At 41.4% G+C, this 13136-nt stretch overlaps 3 protein-coding genes and 1 non-coding gene across 10 annotated transcripts in view; all 4 read right to left on the minus strand.

The window, feature by feature from the left end:
• Positions 1 to 167: 167 nt before the first annotated feature.
• On the minus strand, positions 168 to 3199 carry golga7 (golgin A7). The gene is made up of 6 exons (XM_044181373.1): positions 3048 to 3199; positions 2387 to 2509; positions 2150 to 2302; positions 1928 to 2029; positions 1336 to 1395; positions 168 to 984 (listed from the first exon to the last, which is right to left on the minus strand). Exons 1-5 carry the CDS (start codon positions 3054 to 3056, stop codon positions 1348 to 1350), a joined length of 435 nt encoding a protein of 144 aa, XP_044037308.1. The 5' UTR covers positions 3057 to 3199; the 3' UTR covers positions 168 to 984; positions 1336 to 1347.
• Positions 3200 to 3886: 687 nt separating this feature from the next.
• Positions 3887 to 6787, minus strand: rplp0 (ribosomal protein, large, P0). Of its 2 annotated transcripts, XM_044181350.1 has the most exons (8): positions 6754 to 6787; positions 6333 to 6440; positions 6048 to 6223; positions 5710 to 5797; positions 4961 to 5107; positions 4623 to 4808; positions 4356 to 4496; positions 3887 to 4110 (listed from the first exon to the last, which is right to left on the minus strand). In XM_044181350.1, the coding sequence occupies exons 2-8, from the start codon at positions 6384 to 6386 to the stop codon at positions 3955 to 3957; spliced, it is 948 nt and encodes a 315-aa protein (XP_044037285.1). In that variant the 5' UTR covers positions 6387 to 6440; positions 6754 to 6787; the 3' UTR covers positions 3887 to 3954. The 2 variants fall into 2 exon arrangements, with proteins under 2 accessions (XP_044037285.1, XP_044037295.1); XM_044181360.1 differs by lacking the exon at positions 6754 to 6787 and having other exon boundaries at positions 6313 to 6440.
• On the minus strand, positions 5228 to 5356 carry LOC122870376. Its single transcript, XR_006376575.1, has one exon. It is a non-coding gene; the product is annotated as a small nucleolar RNA SNORA63 (small nucleolar RNA).
• A 2507-nt stretch (positions 6788 to 9294) lies between the features above and the next one.
• The window catches only part of LOC122868863 (paxillin-like), a 29332-nt gene continuing 25490 nt past the window's right edge, over positions 9295 to 13136 (minus strand). For all 6 annotated transcript variants that reach the window (XM_044181276.1, XM_044181304.1, XM_044181287.1 and 3 more), the window contains 3 exons: positions 12429 to 12510; positions 12157 to 12305; positions 9295 to 12067 (listed from right to left, as the gene is read on the minus strand). In XM_044181276.1, coding sequence (XP_044037211.1) covers positions 11801 to 12067; positions 12157 to 12305; positions 12429 to 12510 — 498 coding nt within the window. In that variant the 3' untranslated portion in view covers positions 9295 to 11800. The remainder of the gene's footprint in view (positions 12068 to 12156; positions 12306 to 12428; positions 12511 to 13136) is intronic.

Consider the following 13136-nt stretch of genomic DNA (forward strand, 5'->3'; position numbering starts at 1 on the left):
CAGACGGCAAAAAATGCAAGTATAGTTAGTACGTTTATGTGATAATAATTTTCAAAATTATACAAAACCGGTTTTGGAACCCATTGCCCACACATAATTGTACAGCTCCTACTCTTCAAAGCCATGTACACTTTGATATTTGAAATAAGGTCAAACACAAGGAGCTCTACAGATTTCAGGAAATGCTGTTTATTTAGATAAGACAGAACAATATTTGTAAGAAAAAGTACACCAGTTTTATCAGACACCAACTATAGCAATCATCTGTGGAGTTCAGTGTGTATAAGGTTTCTGTGGTGTTTGGTGATAATGGAAAGGGAGATGACATTCGCAATATAGATACTGAATCATGAGAAACATGGTAACAGAACTGTTGAATGTGATTTGGGAGATTTAGTGCAGTTGTACTATGACATGGCAGAGATGGACACTTCTCAAAATGTACTAGGTCACGTTATTATTTTGTGATAACAGCAAACATGCTCCGTCTTTGAAGTCACAAAAAACTCCAGTTCAGAACTTCCAATTTCAGATAAGAAAACATCTGCCTCAACAAAGGCTACAACCAGCATGTTAATACTGTGGAGCAATGCCCATAACAGAATTACTGTTTATAGACTGTGCCAACAACTCCGTCCCAACCTATTTCTCAAACAGTTCTTGGGGACTACACATTATTTGACTTTGTATTATTTGCAAAACAATACACAAGTCAAATCACTTATATTTACCATGGTCAGAAAGTTGCATTTAACACAGTGGCACTATTCATAAAGACCGGTCTGGATCAACTAGGACATGATTTATACATCACCGCATGTACAAAAAACATGCAAACACATTTACAAACAAAAGAATAGGCAGACAGTAATTATAAATAACAGAGAAAAGGATCAGATCAAAATTATATACATCCATTCAGGTAAAACAGACATCTGAATATGTGCTGCCCGACAGATGAAGAGTATCTCGTCAGTCTGCCCCCTATACCGAGAAGCAGAAAAGAAAAGAAGAAAATTCTGTTAGCATTAAGAATAAGCAATGGATATAGACAATGGAGATTTCCATGTTATGGCTTATTTTATGTTTTGACTAGATGTTAGTAAATGTCCTGCTAAATGAAAAGCACTCATTATGAAATGATGGAATTATTGTGGTGAGAGATGAATTTGACTGCGGCTAAAAAACAAGCTTCACAGCTTCTGAAGTTTTGGGAAAATCCCTTCATACAATTCTGTTTTTTCGAGTTAAGGGCAAAAATGTAAAATAGGAGCTCCTGAGACTTTTCCAGTGAACCTGACTCTTAGTTAAAAATACATCAGAGGGACTCCATACCCCAACATTTCTTTATCTTCCAGAGCCAATACTTCTGTCTTCAAAGATGGTAATTTCAACCTAGAATATAGCAAGTTAAGGGAAATACACAATGCTACATGCACATTTTCTTATATAATTAACAGCAATTGACTTTTCTTAGCATACAAAAAGTTACACCAGTTGTGTTTAAATATACTAACAAAATTATGGAGTCAAGTACCGTAGTTCCCTAAGGTTGAGTAGACACTAGTTAGTTTAGAAGTGGTGTGTAAAATTAGGCACATGTTAAAGGATAACCTGACCAAGCATGTAGATGGAAATATTTATAGATGGGCCAGGCAACCTCGCCAAAGCCCACACTGTGTACCTGGCTACAGGCCTGATCTTGGATGGCTGATCTGGAGATAAGTCATTACAAAGTCAAAGAATCAAAAAGCTGACAACTCTTAGCAGATCAGCCACATTGTATCACAATGTGGACACCCCCCCCCCCCGAAACAAATCAGACATACTCTTCAGACAGCATGGATTGCATACATAATGACTTCATCACTGTCAATTAGCCCTGGTGATAATGCAATTCATCTGACATTAGCCAGGTGAAGGATACGACTCTGAGGCCTCTCTCTATGGGGTCAGTCAACAGCAAGCCCCTGGGAGCATATATCTTCTCATTCTGGTCCTTAATGTACCTGGTGATCTTTTTTAACACCTGCACACAGAGAGACAGACAGTAGCACACACATTTAAGATATACAATATGTAGATCTCTCCAACCCACCAGAGACAAAAATATGAGCTGATGATATAAACAACACTGAAGCAGTTTTACCTTTTCGTAGTGTGTCTCCATACAGAGGAAGATTGTATAGGCAGTTAGACAAGCCAGGCAGCCCTCCAAATAAGACTTGCCCCCTAGTTTCTCTGCCTCTGCATACAGATTGTTTAGAGTCTGGATGGTTTCCTCAAACTGCTGCTTATCAAGCTGTAACCACACAGTTTACACATTATACACAATCTTTTAACATTAAGTCAACAATCATAACATCTATGTGAACGCTGTACATACCCTTGGCTCAAGTTCAGAGGGGAACTTGGTGTGGAACTTGCAGATGGTTCCTGAGCCGTAGTCTCTCTGAACAAACACCTTGGAGGAGACAGCTGGCTGCTGGAGGTCCTGTAAGCTGTGGGTCTGGAAAAATAATAAAAGGTTAGGGGACTGTCTTTCATGAAGAGTACCAGTCTGAAGGGTTGGGGCGGTAGCACCTACTGTAAAGCTAGCTACACTTAAACTCCGAGGGAAATCAGGACGCTCATACTAATATTATCTAACCAAGTTTAAAAACGTAAAGCTCTGTAAGCTAACGTTATTATCAAGCTAATAGCTACAACAACACCACAATTTCTTTGCTTCTATCATTCTAATCTGATTACAATTAGCACCTATGTGATGTTGACACTGTCGATGTTGGCTACTATAGGATATTATAAAAATAATGTTACAATATACTAGAAAATATTAAATACAACGATCCGCTTATATGGGGTAACGTTAGCTAGCTAATAACACGTTAGCTTACGTTTGCTGACCCATCAACGCCGCTTCAAAGTATAACAATGTTGACTTTTATCGTCACCCAAATCAATAAATCACCGTAAACATGTTAAATATGCAGGCACATAACCACGCGTCAATTTTTAAAAACGAATAAAACCCCCAAAAACCTTACCTCAGCCATAATGGACGTTTGCCCTGGAGGTACTGCGCACCTATGCTTTAGTTGGCCAGTTCCGCCAGCCTAACACGACTTCCGGCCCATTGGTTTCAGAATAAAAGGGTCTTTTGCACAGATGTAATGATTTGTGAAATGCAATAACACATTACTAAGAATGTATGGATATTTCTTCTAGTTCTTTGACAGATTCCCTCACCGGAATAGCCGTGTGGTTCAAGGATGCGATATACTTACACATTCAACTACCCACCAACATTTACACCCATGTAATAAAGATTTTTTGCAGTCCCTCAAATAAGCTGTCAGTTTAGTGGGTCTCTGACCGTTTTTGCTTAGTATCTATGAGGTACATAGTATTTAAGACTAGGTGCAAATTAAAATGCAATAAAGTTTTTAATTTGTCATCTGTACAAGTTTTGTGCAGCTTTGCTAAATTGCTATAAATTCATGGCATTCACATACAAGTTCTCATCCATTCCCCCCATATGAGAAATTGACAATATACCTTCCATTTCACTAGCATATTTTCAAGGCTGACATGCCCAGACTGAGTCTTTAATGCTTTGTTCCACCACTTAAGACAAAAAAAAAAAAAAGTCACCCTGCAAACTGTCTACTTGGAACCCAATTATCAGTGATTGGGGCAAACTACTTCAAGCACCCCCCCCCCCACAGCATTTTCCACAAGGGCTGCAAATCAATGCACTACAGTCTGTTTGATAAAGTTTACTGGTATTTGATTCCTTTAATCTCCACCCATTAAGTATCTGTTAGAGTAACATGCAACTGCAATCTAACAATTCACTCCAAAAGAAATTCACACAAGTCAGAGATAAAGAGACATTTTTATTGAATCACGGTCTTATTTGACTCATATCTGGTTCTGTTCGCTGTATTTGTATTAGTCGAACAGGCCAAAGCCCATGTCATCATCTGATTCTTCAGACTCCTCCTTAACCTCCTCCTTAGCAGCAGCTGGAGCAGCAGCAGTTTGGGCAGCTGCTGCAGGTGCTGCGACAGCAGCAAAAGCAGATGGGTCAGCCAGGAAGGCTTTGACCTGCGAGAAGAAAGGCATGATTTCTAGTTAGTGCTTTCCTGGTGATGCAAAACAAAATTTCAGATTACAGGCCGATTAAACATTCCAGTGCAACTTTGAATCTTTGAAAAGCTGTCTGAAACAAAGCTTCCCTTACTGACCAGAAGGTGATAAATCAAACATTGTCCTTTGATTAATGCAGTACTACACCTAAACCTATCCTGCAGGATATCTAATGGGATAAGTTACTTGTTTGATGTGTATACCTTGTCTGCCAGCGGGAAGGAGTAGTCAGTCTCAACAGCGACAGCCAGGACTCTCTTGTAGCCATTGATGATGGAGTGGGGTACAGAGGCCAAAGTGGGGTAGCCAATCTCCATACACACACTAGCGATGTTCCTCACACCCTAAATAAAAATCACAAGTTTTATATAGTTAATTTACATATTGCAAACAAACATGACTGAAAAGGTGATCTTTAATGAATTTAGTTGAGCTGCAAGGAGGCCCTTTATACAAGCACTACATCTCACCTCCAGGAACCTGGCATGCAGAGAAGCCTCTGTGATGTCGAGCACCTCAGGACTGTAAACACTGCCATTGTCATACACCTGCTGGATGATGAGCCCGAAGGAGAAGGGCGAGATGTTCAGCATGTTGAGCAGTGTGGCCTCGCTGGCACCAACCTTGTCGCCAGTCTTGATCAGATTGACGTCACTCTGGGGGACAGAAATGCAGGTTAGTTACTGATGCCAACATTTTGATAGATGTTTGGGGTCAACATCCATGTGTTTCATTGAATAAGTCTGGGACAGAAGCTTTTATCTAACATGAGGCAACCCTTCCACAGTATAATTGTGTTGAAACTCACCAAGATTTCAATGGTTCCCCTAGAGATCTTGGTGGTGATACCCAGAGCCTGGAAGAAAGAGGTCTTCTCTGGACCCAGACCAGTGTTCTGGGCTGGCACAGTCACATCACAAGGGGCGATGGCTCCAGCACGGGCAGCTGCAGGTACCTGGGGTAGTTGAGTTTAACAGTTTAGCTAGGCCTGAATTTAAGTTTAAAGGGCAGGCTAGAACATGGTTGCCTGATGCTCAACATAAGTTTAAGTTAAGATTCATCAGTTTTAGAATCAGTGTCTGAAACCTTACGTCCCTGGCAGTCAAGGAGGCTGACTGACAGGTATAGCGAGGGAACAGGTTACTGTCTGCAGGGGGAACGACAAAGCAGCACCACACAAGCTGCATTGTAACTTATCCTGCATGTCGGCCGAGTCTAAGCATACCACAGTGTTGCTGATTGCAGCTGCACTTAATGCTTAACAATGTGGACTCTATAAGTTAACAGACAGTGTTTCTAAAAGTTTGTAATGTTGTATTTTGAGCGCTTTAGCAGTTCATACAATTAGACTGCATTAGTTTGGGCTAGGTGTAAGTAATAAAATGGCAACTGAATGTAACTATGCAAGTGCACTTCTATATAAACAAATCATGCTTCACAATGACTTTAGCAGCAATCTAGAGCCAAGGGTTGTATTGGTGTACAACTAAATGAACACCAAGTGTTTTATCTGTGCCAGGCACTCTTAGTCCTGTCAAATTTGTCTTGGACTTTTACCTTGTTGGCCAGCAGCATGTCCCTGACCTCAGCCAGATCCTCCTTGGTGAAGACAAAGCCCACGTTTCCTTTGATGTGGGGCAGGAGCCTGTCAAATTATGGGATCAACTGTTACATATAAGCCAATTGCCATTTCTAGACAGAGGAAAAGATGTTAAGTGTCTGAGACCTTGCGTCCCTGGTTGTCGGGGGATGTAGACAGACAGGGATAGCTGGAGACAGGTTATTGTTCGCAGGGGGAACGACAAAGCAGTACCACACAAGCTGCATTGTAACTTATCCTGCTATATAAAACTGATGGCTCAAGGTAGCTAAAGTATAGGGGACAGTAAACTCACTTCTCCAGAGCAGGATTGTTCTCCAGGTGGCCACGAATGGCTTTGCGCATCATGGTGTTTTTACCCATTAGCACCACAGCCTTGCCACGCAGAGACAGACGGATGGTCTGCATCTGCTTTGAGCCCACGTTGTCTGCACCCACGATGAAGCATTTTGGATAGTCATCCAAAAGTTGCTATAAAGAGGAAAAGACAAATTTGAATAAATATAAACACTTACAAATATATAGTATAAACAGAATAGTGTGTGTAAATATGAACTTACGTAAGCCAAGTCCTACTTACGATGATTTTCATAAAATAGTTGGACTTCCACGTGGCCCTGTCTTCCCTGGGCATCTTTGCAGTGCTTCCAAGGATCGCTAAACAGCTGGTTTAAAGACAAGGTAGTACCTACAGCGAAAGAATAAAAACGTTAATAGATGTACTTTAGAAACACAACGACAAACGTCACAATCTGCATGGTATACTCTGACATGTGGCCGAGAGCTAACGTTAGCCGGCTAATAGCAAGTTATCAATTTTTAACAGGCCGCGCTAGGGTAAGTCACACCACCGTACTTTAAAACACACGTTTAGACACAAAACACATTTAAAAGGTGTTAGAGGTGACTATCTTACGAATCAAAACACCCATATGGTATAATTTATCTGGATATTAGTTTATCAGTTTTCTGAAAGCGTTATTAAAAAAAAAACCCCTTACCGAGCACAGAAGGGTCGCGTGAAAGAAAGAGGAAGAGGAAGGACGTCAGGAGAATATATACCAAATAGGTGACCAATAACAATGGAGTCATGGGCGTCAGCTACACAACTATTGGATGGTTGCTGTGTCAATCACCACTGTTGCCACACTATCACCAATTAGAAGAATTCCGCTACAAGCAAGGCTTCACAAAGTAAATCCGGTGTGAACTTCAGGCAGTAATCGCGGTGTAAAGAATGATGTTTCTGCCTTTCGAACAGGGCTAGTGGTTACGGTTAACTCGCAAAGTGAATACCGGTGTTATATTAGCCATATGTAATTAGCTAACATATCCAATAGCCGAGCAAAACGATGGCACAACCGGCTGTACTGCTTCCGTCAGAGGTCTGGAACCACGTTTTTGGCTATCTGTCAGCGGCAGACAAGTTTAGCGTCCGGGCATCCTGCAAGTATTTCAAAAAACTTGTAGACCACGGATCTCTTTGGAAAGACTGGTCAGTAGTTCTGGGCTTTAAAAACGGCTCTTACAACAGTCAGTTCTGGGCCAGTCTTCGCCGCAGAAAGGTCACCAGTGTGGTGGTGAGGAGCAGCAAAGCTAAGGACTGGAAACAGCTTGCCCTGTCCCTTCCTGCTCTTACCACAGTGGTAATGGACCAAAGCTCCAAAGCGAGCCTCGACTGCTTAAAGGACTTTCCAAATTTGAAGCGTCTGGCTATTAGAAGCAATTGCACTTCTCTTTTGCTAGATGCTTCCACAGTGTGCCAACCCCAGCAGCTGACTCACCTTAGCATGTGTGATGTTACATTTCCCACTGCAATGGGTAGCTTCATTTCTGCTGTCTCCCAGTTTACAAATCTTACATCTCTGGTCTGTCATCAGATGGGAATCTTTGAAGAACCAATGTGGATTCTTCGTTCCATACTTTCCTGCCTGCCTAAGCTGAAGCATCTCTCATTGTCCTTTGTGCACATACTGTGTGCCCTTCACAATATACCCAGACCTAACCCAGGTCCCTTAGCAGGAGCACATGGACAAGCTGGTGCCCCAGCCTTGTCCAGTTTGGAACTAATCGGCCGCATGGATCATCCATTACCAGAGGATGCAATGAGGCTGATGCCTGGCCTGAAGAGTCTTGCTGTTTTCTACAGGCACTCACATCAGGAGATGCCAGAAAGATGGCCATCGCCTGTGTGTCACCTGAAAACCTGGCTGAGTGACCTCCCTCAACTGTCAACACTGGTCATTGTCAAGGGCCCGCCTGTTAATAAGTATGTCACCTCCATTCCAGCCACAGTGACCAGTCTCACACTGTGTGTGGCAGGATTATCCTTAGTGGACATGGCAGCTGTAGCAGTGCAGGTACCAAATCTCCTGCACCTTCACATAGACCCCTGGCCCTCACATTTGGGAGCTCACACAGCTCAAATCCCACAACTTTTTCCAAAGCTCAAAAGTCTCAAACTTCGCCATGAACATGTACCAGAGAAAGATTTCTTAAGCCTTCACCAGCTGCAGGACCTGGAATACTTGGAGATTCTTGATAGCCGCCCGCACCTCTCTGAGCTTACTGGCAAGCTCCGAGCTCTCACAGAGTACAGACTTCAGGTCACAACCTCTCCTCGACAGAGAGATGTGTTGTCTTGTCCTTGTGTTTCAGGTGTATTGAATTACTGTCTTTTAACAGGCTAGTCGGATTGTTGCCATGTTGTTTGACCAGTGGAGAACCTGTTGGCATCAAATTAATGTCTGGGGTTTTGATTTTCAAAATAATTTGAATGTGCATTTACTTCAAACTAATCTACAGACTTACAAATGACACAGTGCTCACTGAGCTTTATTATATACTTCATTTTATTCTCAGCCTGATTTGGTCATCTGTAGTGCCTTGCCATACTCCACACTGTTAACCTTTAATCAGTGGTTTCCAACCTGAGGGTCAACCCCTGACATGGGGTCACAAAATAAATGTTAGGGATCATGAGAAAATTAAGATAGGAAAGCAGAAAGAACATGTTTCTTCTACACAAAATTATGTTGTTTCAGTCCTTCCTGTAATCTTTGCTTTTTTTTCTTGTGTGATGTGATCAAGTAAGCATCCCTTTGTTTTAAGGGGTCATAAGCTAAAAGGTTGGAAACAAACGTAAATGCTGTACTAAACTTGTAGATACACACAAAGTGCACCTTTATGACTTTTTTGGACATCATATGTTTTTCTGATTTTGAAAAACAGACTTAACAGAACTATTATGTATTATTATTATTATTATTATTATTATTATAGCTATTATATAAAACAGGGCTATTATGTATTTTATTAAGCATCACAAGGTGACATCTTGTTCATTTCATGCAGAACTGAAATTACTGTTTGTAAACTATTTGCCACGATCTTACAAATAATTTAAAAACTCAAGCTGATTACTTACTACTCAGTGTGTTATAATTCTTTGTGAAAATCTTGTGTGCCAAAGATCTGGTTTAATGCAAAACACGGAATAGTAAAGGTGTGGGCGAAAAGTGAAACCAAAACAATGCCAGAAATAAAGTACGTATTTTATTTGCAGCAGTTATAATAATCAGTCAGTAATCAGGACCCACATAAGCTTACACCCCACCCACACAAAGAGCCAGTAAAATTTGGGGCTCATGAGAAAATTCAAATGGTAAAAGATCACATGAATGTCTCCATTTACAAAGCAAGGTTCACTTAATCTCATTAACAGTAAAAGGCTTTGATTTTTTTTTCATGAATTCTTTGACAGAAGCAAAAACTATAAGGCAATATACTTTAAGCAGATAAATACACATGGGGCAAAATTAACCCACAATTCCTGTTCATTTCCCCCCTGCTACTTCCTGTAAATCTGAATCAGCTACAAGTGTACGCCATACTGTCTGCTGAATGACTCAGTACAGAAGGGTTCTCCTTGGCTTGTCTATTACAGTGTAAACTTTTGGGTGTTCGGAGTTAAGATGCACAACAGCAGATGAGGCCTCTCCCAGAGTTCAGCCCATAAAGAGTCAAATCACAGGAAAGGTTGGGAACTCCACAGTGTATAAGACCTTATTGCATTGACACATTTGGCACAAGAGCAAACATCTCAAAGTAAAAACAATCTGAATGTGGATACTGTGTATTCACTCCTTGCACACCTAGTGATCAAAATTAAAGACAAGCAATATTGTCAACAACAACAAACAAAAGAAATCACACATTGTCTCATATGTGGCAAAACAGCTACAAGTAAAATAAAGAAGAAATGAGTCATTACATAGATTTTGCTAAAGGCTTGGCCCTGGCTCTGTGTCGTTTTCTGATTCCTGACCAGCTAACACTAACATCCAGCTTCCATCAGTGAACCAAGTGCTGATATCAGACAGCAGGATCAAAGTGGATGACTCATAACAAAAATAAGGACTGTGTTTCCTTGGAAGTCTGACACACTGGAATCCAAGCTGGTAGGTGTTGTGTGTTAGAACAGGGTAAACTATTGTTAGCCTACATGCCAATAGAGCCAGCTCTTTGCATATCAGTGTGAGCCCAAACAGCTTAAAAATATCTATAGTTTCATCAAAACAGTGACAAAACACAGTTCTGTCTCAAAGTTAAGCACGGTGTACAGGTATATAAATTTAGATTGTGATTGTAACCGCAACTGGCAGCTAGTGCTGATGAAACACCACATAAAAAAAAGCGTGCTTCTAATCCAAATGCGCAACCATATTTTAAATCTTGAATCTTAATTAGATTTAATACAGTGGTAAATTCATAGTAAAATATGGAAGAAATGTTGAACTGAAGCATCATTTATTCTGAACTGAATTCTTCTAAATTTATTCTGTGTGATATCTGTGTGGGTACATACAGCAGTAAAATCTCCACTTTTAAACAGGAGTAAAGACAATCAACTTTGTTTTGGCTTGTTTTAAATTGCACCACAAGTTCAACAGTAATAACCATAGTAAATATATTATCCTTATTGACCTACCTTTTGTCATCATGCGTTGCAACCGTTTAATTTTATTTTAACATTATTAATGTAAACGACACAACACACACTTTGCAGTAGGAAAGTAAAGTTCCAAGTTGCTACAGGGACAAAAGTTCAATATGGTTACTTTCTCATTGTTTTCACTTCCAATGGGAAATAACTCAGTTACAAGGGCACGAATGAATGTGTGGTGTGCTGAAACTGAGAAAGCATCTGGGTTCATTTTCATAGTAAAACAGTAGAAAAATAAGGGCTAGCTAATATCTTGCCGACACCTGTAAAACGCACCTTAAGACGGTCTCATCAAGAGATCTGTGGTTGGAGCGTGCAAAGAGTTTGAACTGGTATGGTAAAGAAGTAGAAAGGAGAAGTTCAGTGTGTGTCTGTGTGCATGTACATATGTTTTCATGGTTATTTTAAATGGCACCTCAATATTTTCCAAAGCTAGAAAAATACATCTCTTTCATAGATTATTCCAACACTCATAGGTCAAGCACTGGGTATTCAACACTCTACATATTTTTAAACTGCTTTTAAAACTGCTTAAGTCAACTCTCCATGGTCCATGCAATCAAGCAGCTGTCTCATATCTGCGTAAAACCATCATATGGTGCAAGGTCTTGCCCTGCAATGGGGGAATAAAATCATTTACAAATCAGGGCTCTGAGGAAGTCTTAATTTGACCCTCATATGCTTGTATATGTACAGACGCACAAGGGGAAATTAACGTATTTTCTTTGCTGCACACAGGAATAAAACGCTAAATAAAAATCTCTTTGGGCTCTGTTAAAAAACGTCTAGCAAAAGTGTGAAATGTCAAGCCTGAGAGGTTGGACAGCCAGCCAGGGAAGTCCCTTCAGTGTCAAGGGTCAATAGTCAGAGACATTTCTCCCCCTTATGATGTGATCCACCAGCGCATCAACACCCTCAGTCTCAGAAACCACTTCACCGACTCATGCTAGACGTTTGAGTGCACACACATCCACACGTGCATTCCGGCATGTAAATCAATGTGTAGACGTGTGTGCACCCACATTTATACACAAACACAAAGTCTAACTGAAGAGTTTAACAAAGCAGCCTTGGCAGTAGGGCTTGTCATTCTGCTCCTTGAAGGTGCCTTTGTTAAGCTGCTTGAGGCAGAAGGCGCACACAAAGTGCTCTGGGTGGAACTTCTTGCCCATGGCCGTGATGCAACGGCCGGTGATGGGCTTCTGGCAGCCAGAGCACAGCGAGCCGCGGCGCTCGTGGTAGTGCGACTCACAGTACGGCTGGCCCTCGTGGTCAAAGAAGCTGCCGTTTATGAATGGCGTGAAGCACTCCTGGAAAATCAGAAGAGAAGAGGTAGAATTTACGCTGACGGGTTGACACAAAATGTCGAGATTCATTACAGATATGTCGAGTGACTCACCCTGCAGACAAAGCATTCAGGGTGCCAGAGTGAGTTGAGAGCAGAGATGTAGTTCTCCAGGATGGCACGGGCACAACCACCACATTTAGGGGCAAACATGTCAAAGTAGTCCTTTCTGCAGAACGCCTTTCCATCCTTCTCATGGAAACCTAGAGGGCAGCAAAGACACACAGTGACTCACTCTGTATGCTTCTTTTGATAATGAAAATTCAACATCGCTCTTTTTCTACAGAAGCCAGGTGTTGTGTTATTAATTGATGAGCAGCTGGTACCTTCTGGTCCGAAAAAGGCTCCACACTGGGCACAGAAGAAGTGCTCTGGATGCCAAGTCTTGTCCAGAGCAGTCACCACTCTCTGTGAAACAAAGGAGAACCAAACGGTCAATCATTCACTTCCTGCTTAAAGGTGTGACTCAATTCAATTCAATTTTATTTATATAGTGCCAATTCATAACAGAAGTTATCTCATTGCACTTTTCCTATAGAGCAGGTCTAGACCGTACTCTATAATATTAATTACAGAGACCCAACAAATCCCACCATGAGCAAGCATTTGGCGACAGTGGCAAGAAAAAAACTTCCTTTTAACAGGCAGAAACCTTGGACAGAACCAGACTCAATGGTGGGCCATCCGCCGCTGCCATGTTAGGTTTTGAGAGGGGGTAGGGAGGCACAATAGGGTGACCCATAAACGATCAGGAAAAAGGTGCTTCCTCATGTTGCTCTAAAAGAAAGTCAACATACAATATAAGCAGTCTGTCATTACGGGAGGAACTAACAACAGAAAGTCAGAGGCCAGGAGAGGGAAGCCAAAGTCTACAGAGGCAGTGTGGGAGGTGCTGGAATGCTATGACTGTTACCTCATGTTTTCCAGGCCTGATAGCATTTCTCAGCAGCTTCAGCTGGAAGCACGCTCATACTGTCCATGTAACACAAGATTTCAAAACATCCACACCTGCTAAGGTTCTGCAGCAGGGCAAG

This window comes from Siniperca chuatsi, linkage group LG2 (genome assembly GCF_020085105.1).
Source record: "Siniperca chuatsi isolate FFG_IHB_CAS linkage group LG2, ASM2008510v1, whole genome shotgun sequence".
NCBI classification, from domain to species: domain Eukaryota; kingdom Metazoa; phylum Chordata; class Actinopteri; order Centrarchiformes; family Sinipercidae; genus Siniperca; species Siniperca chuatsi.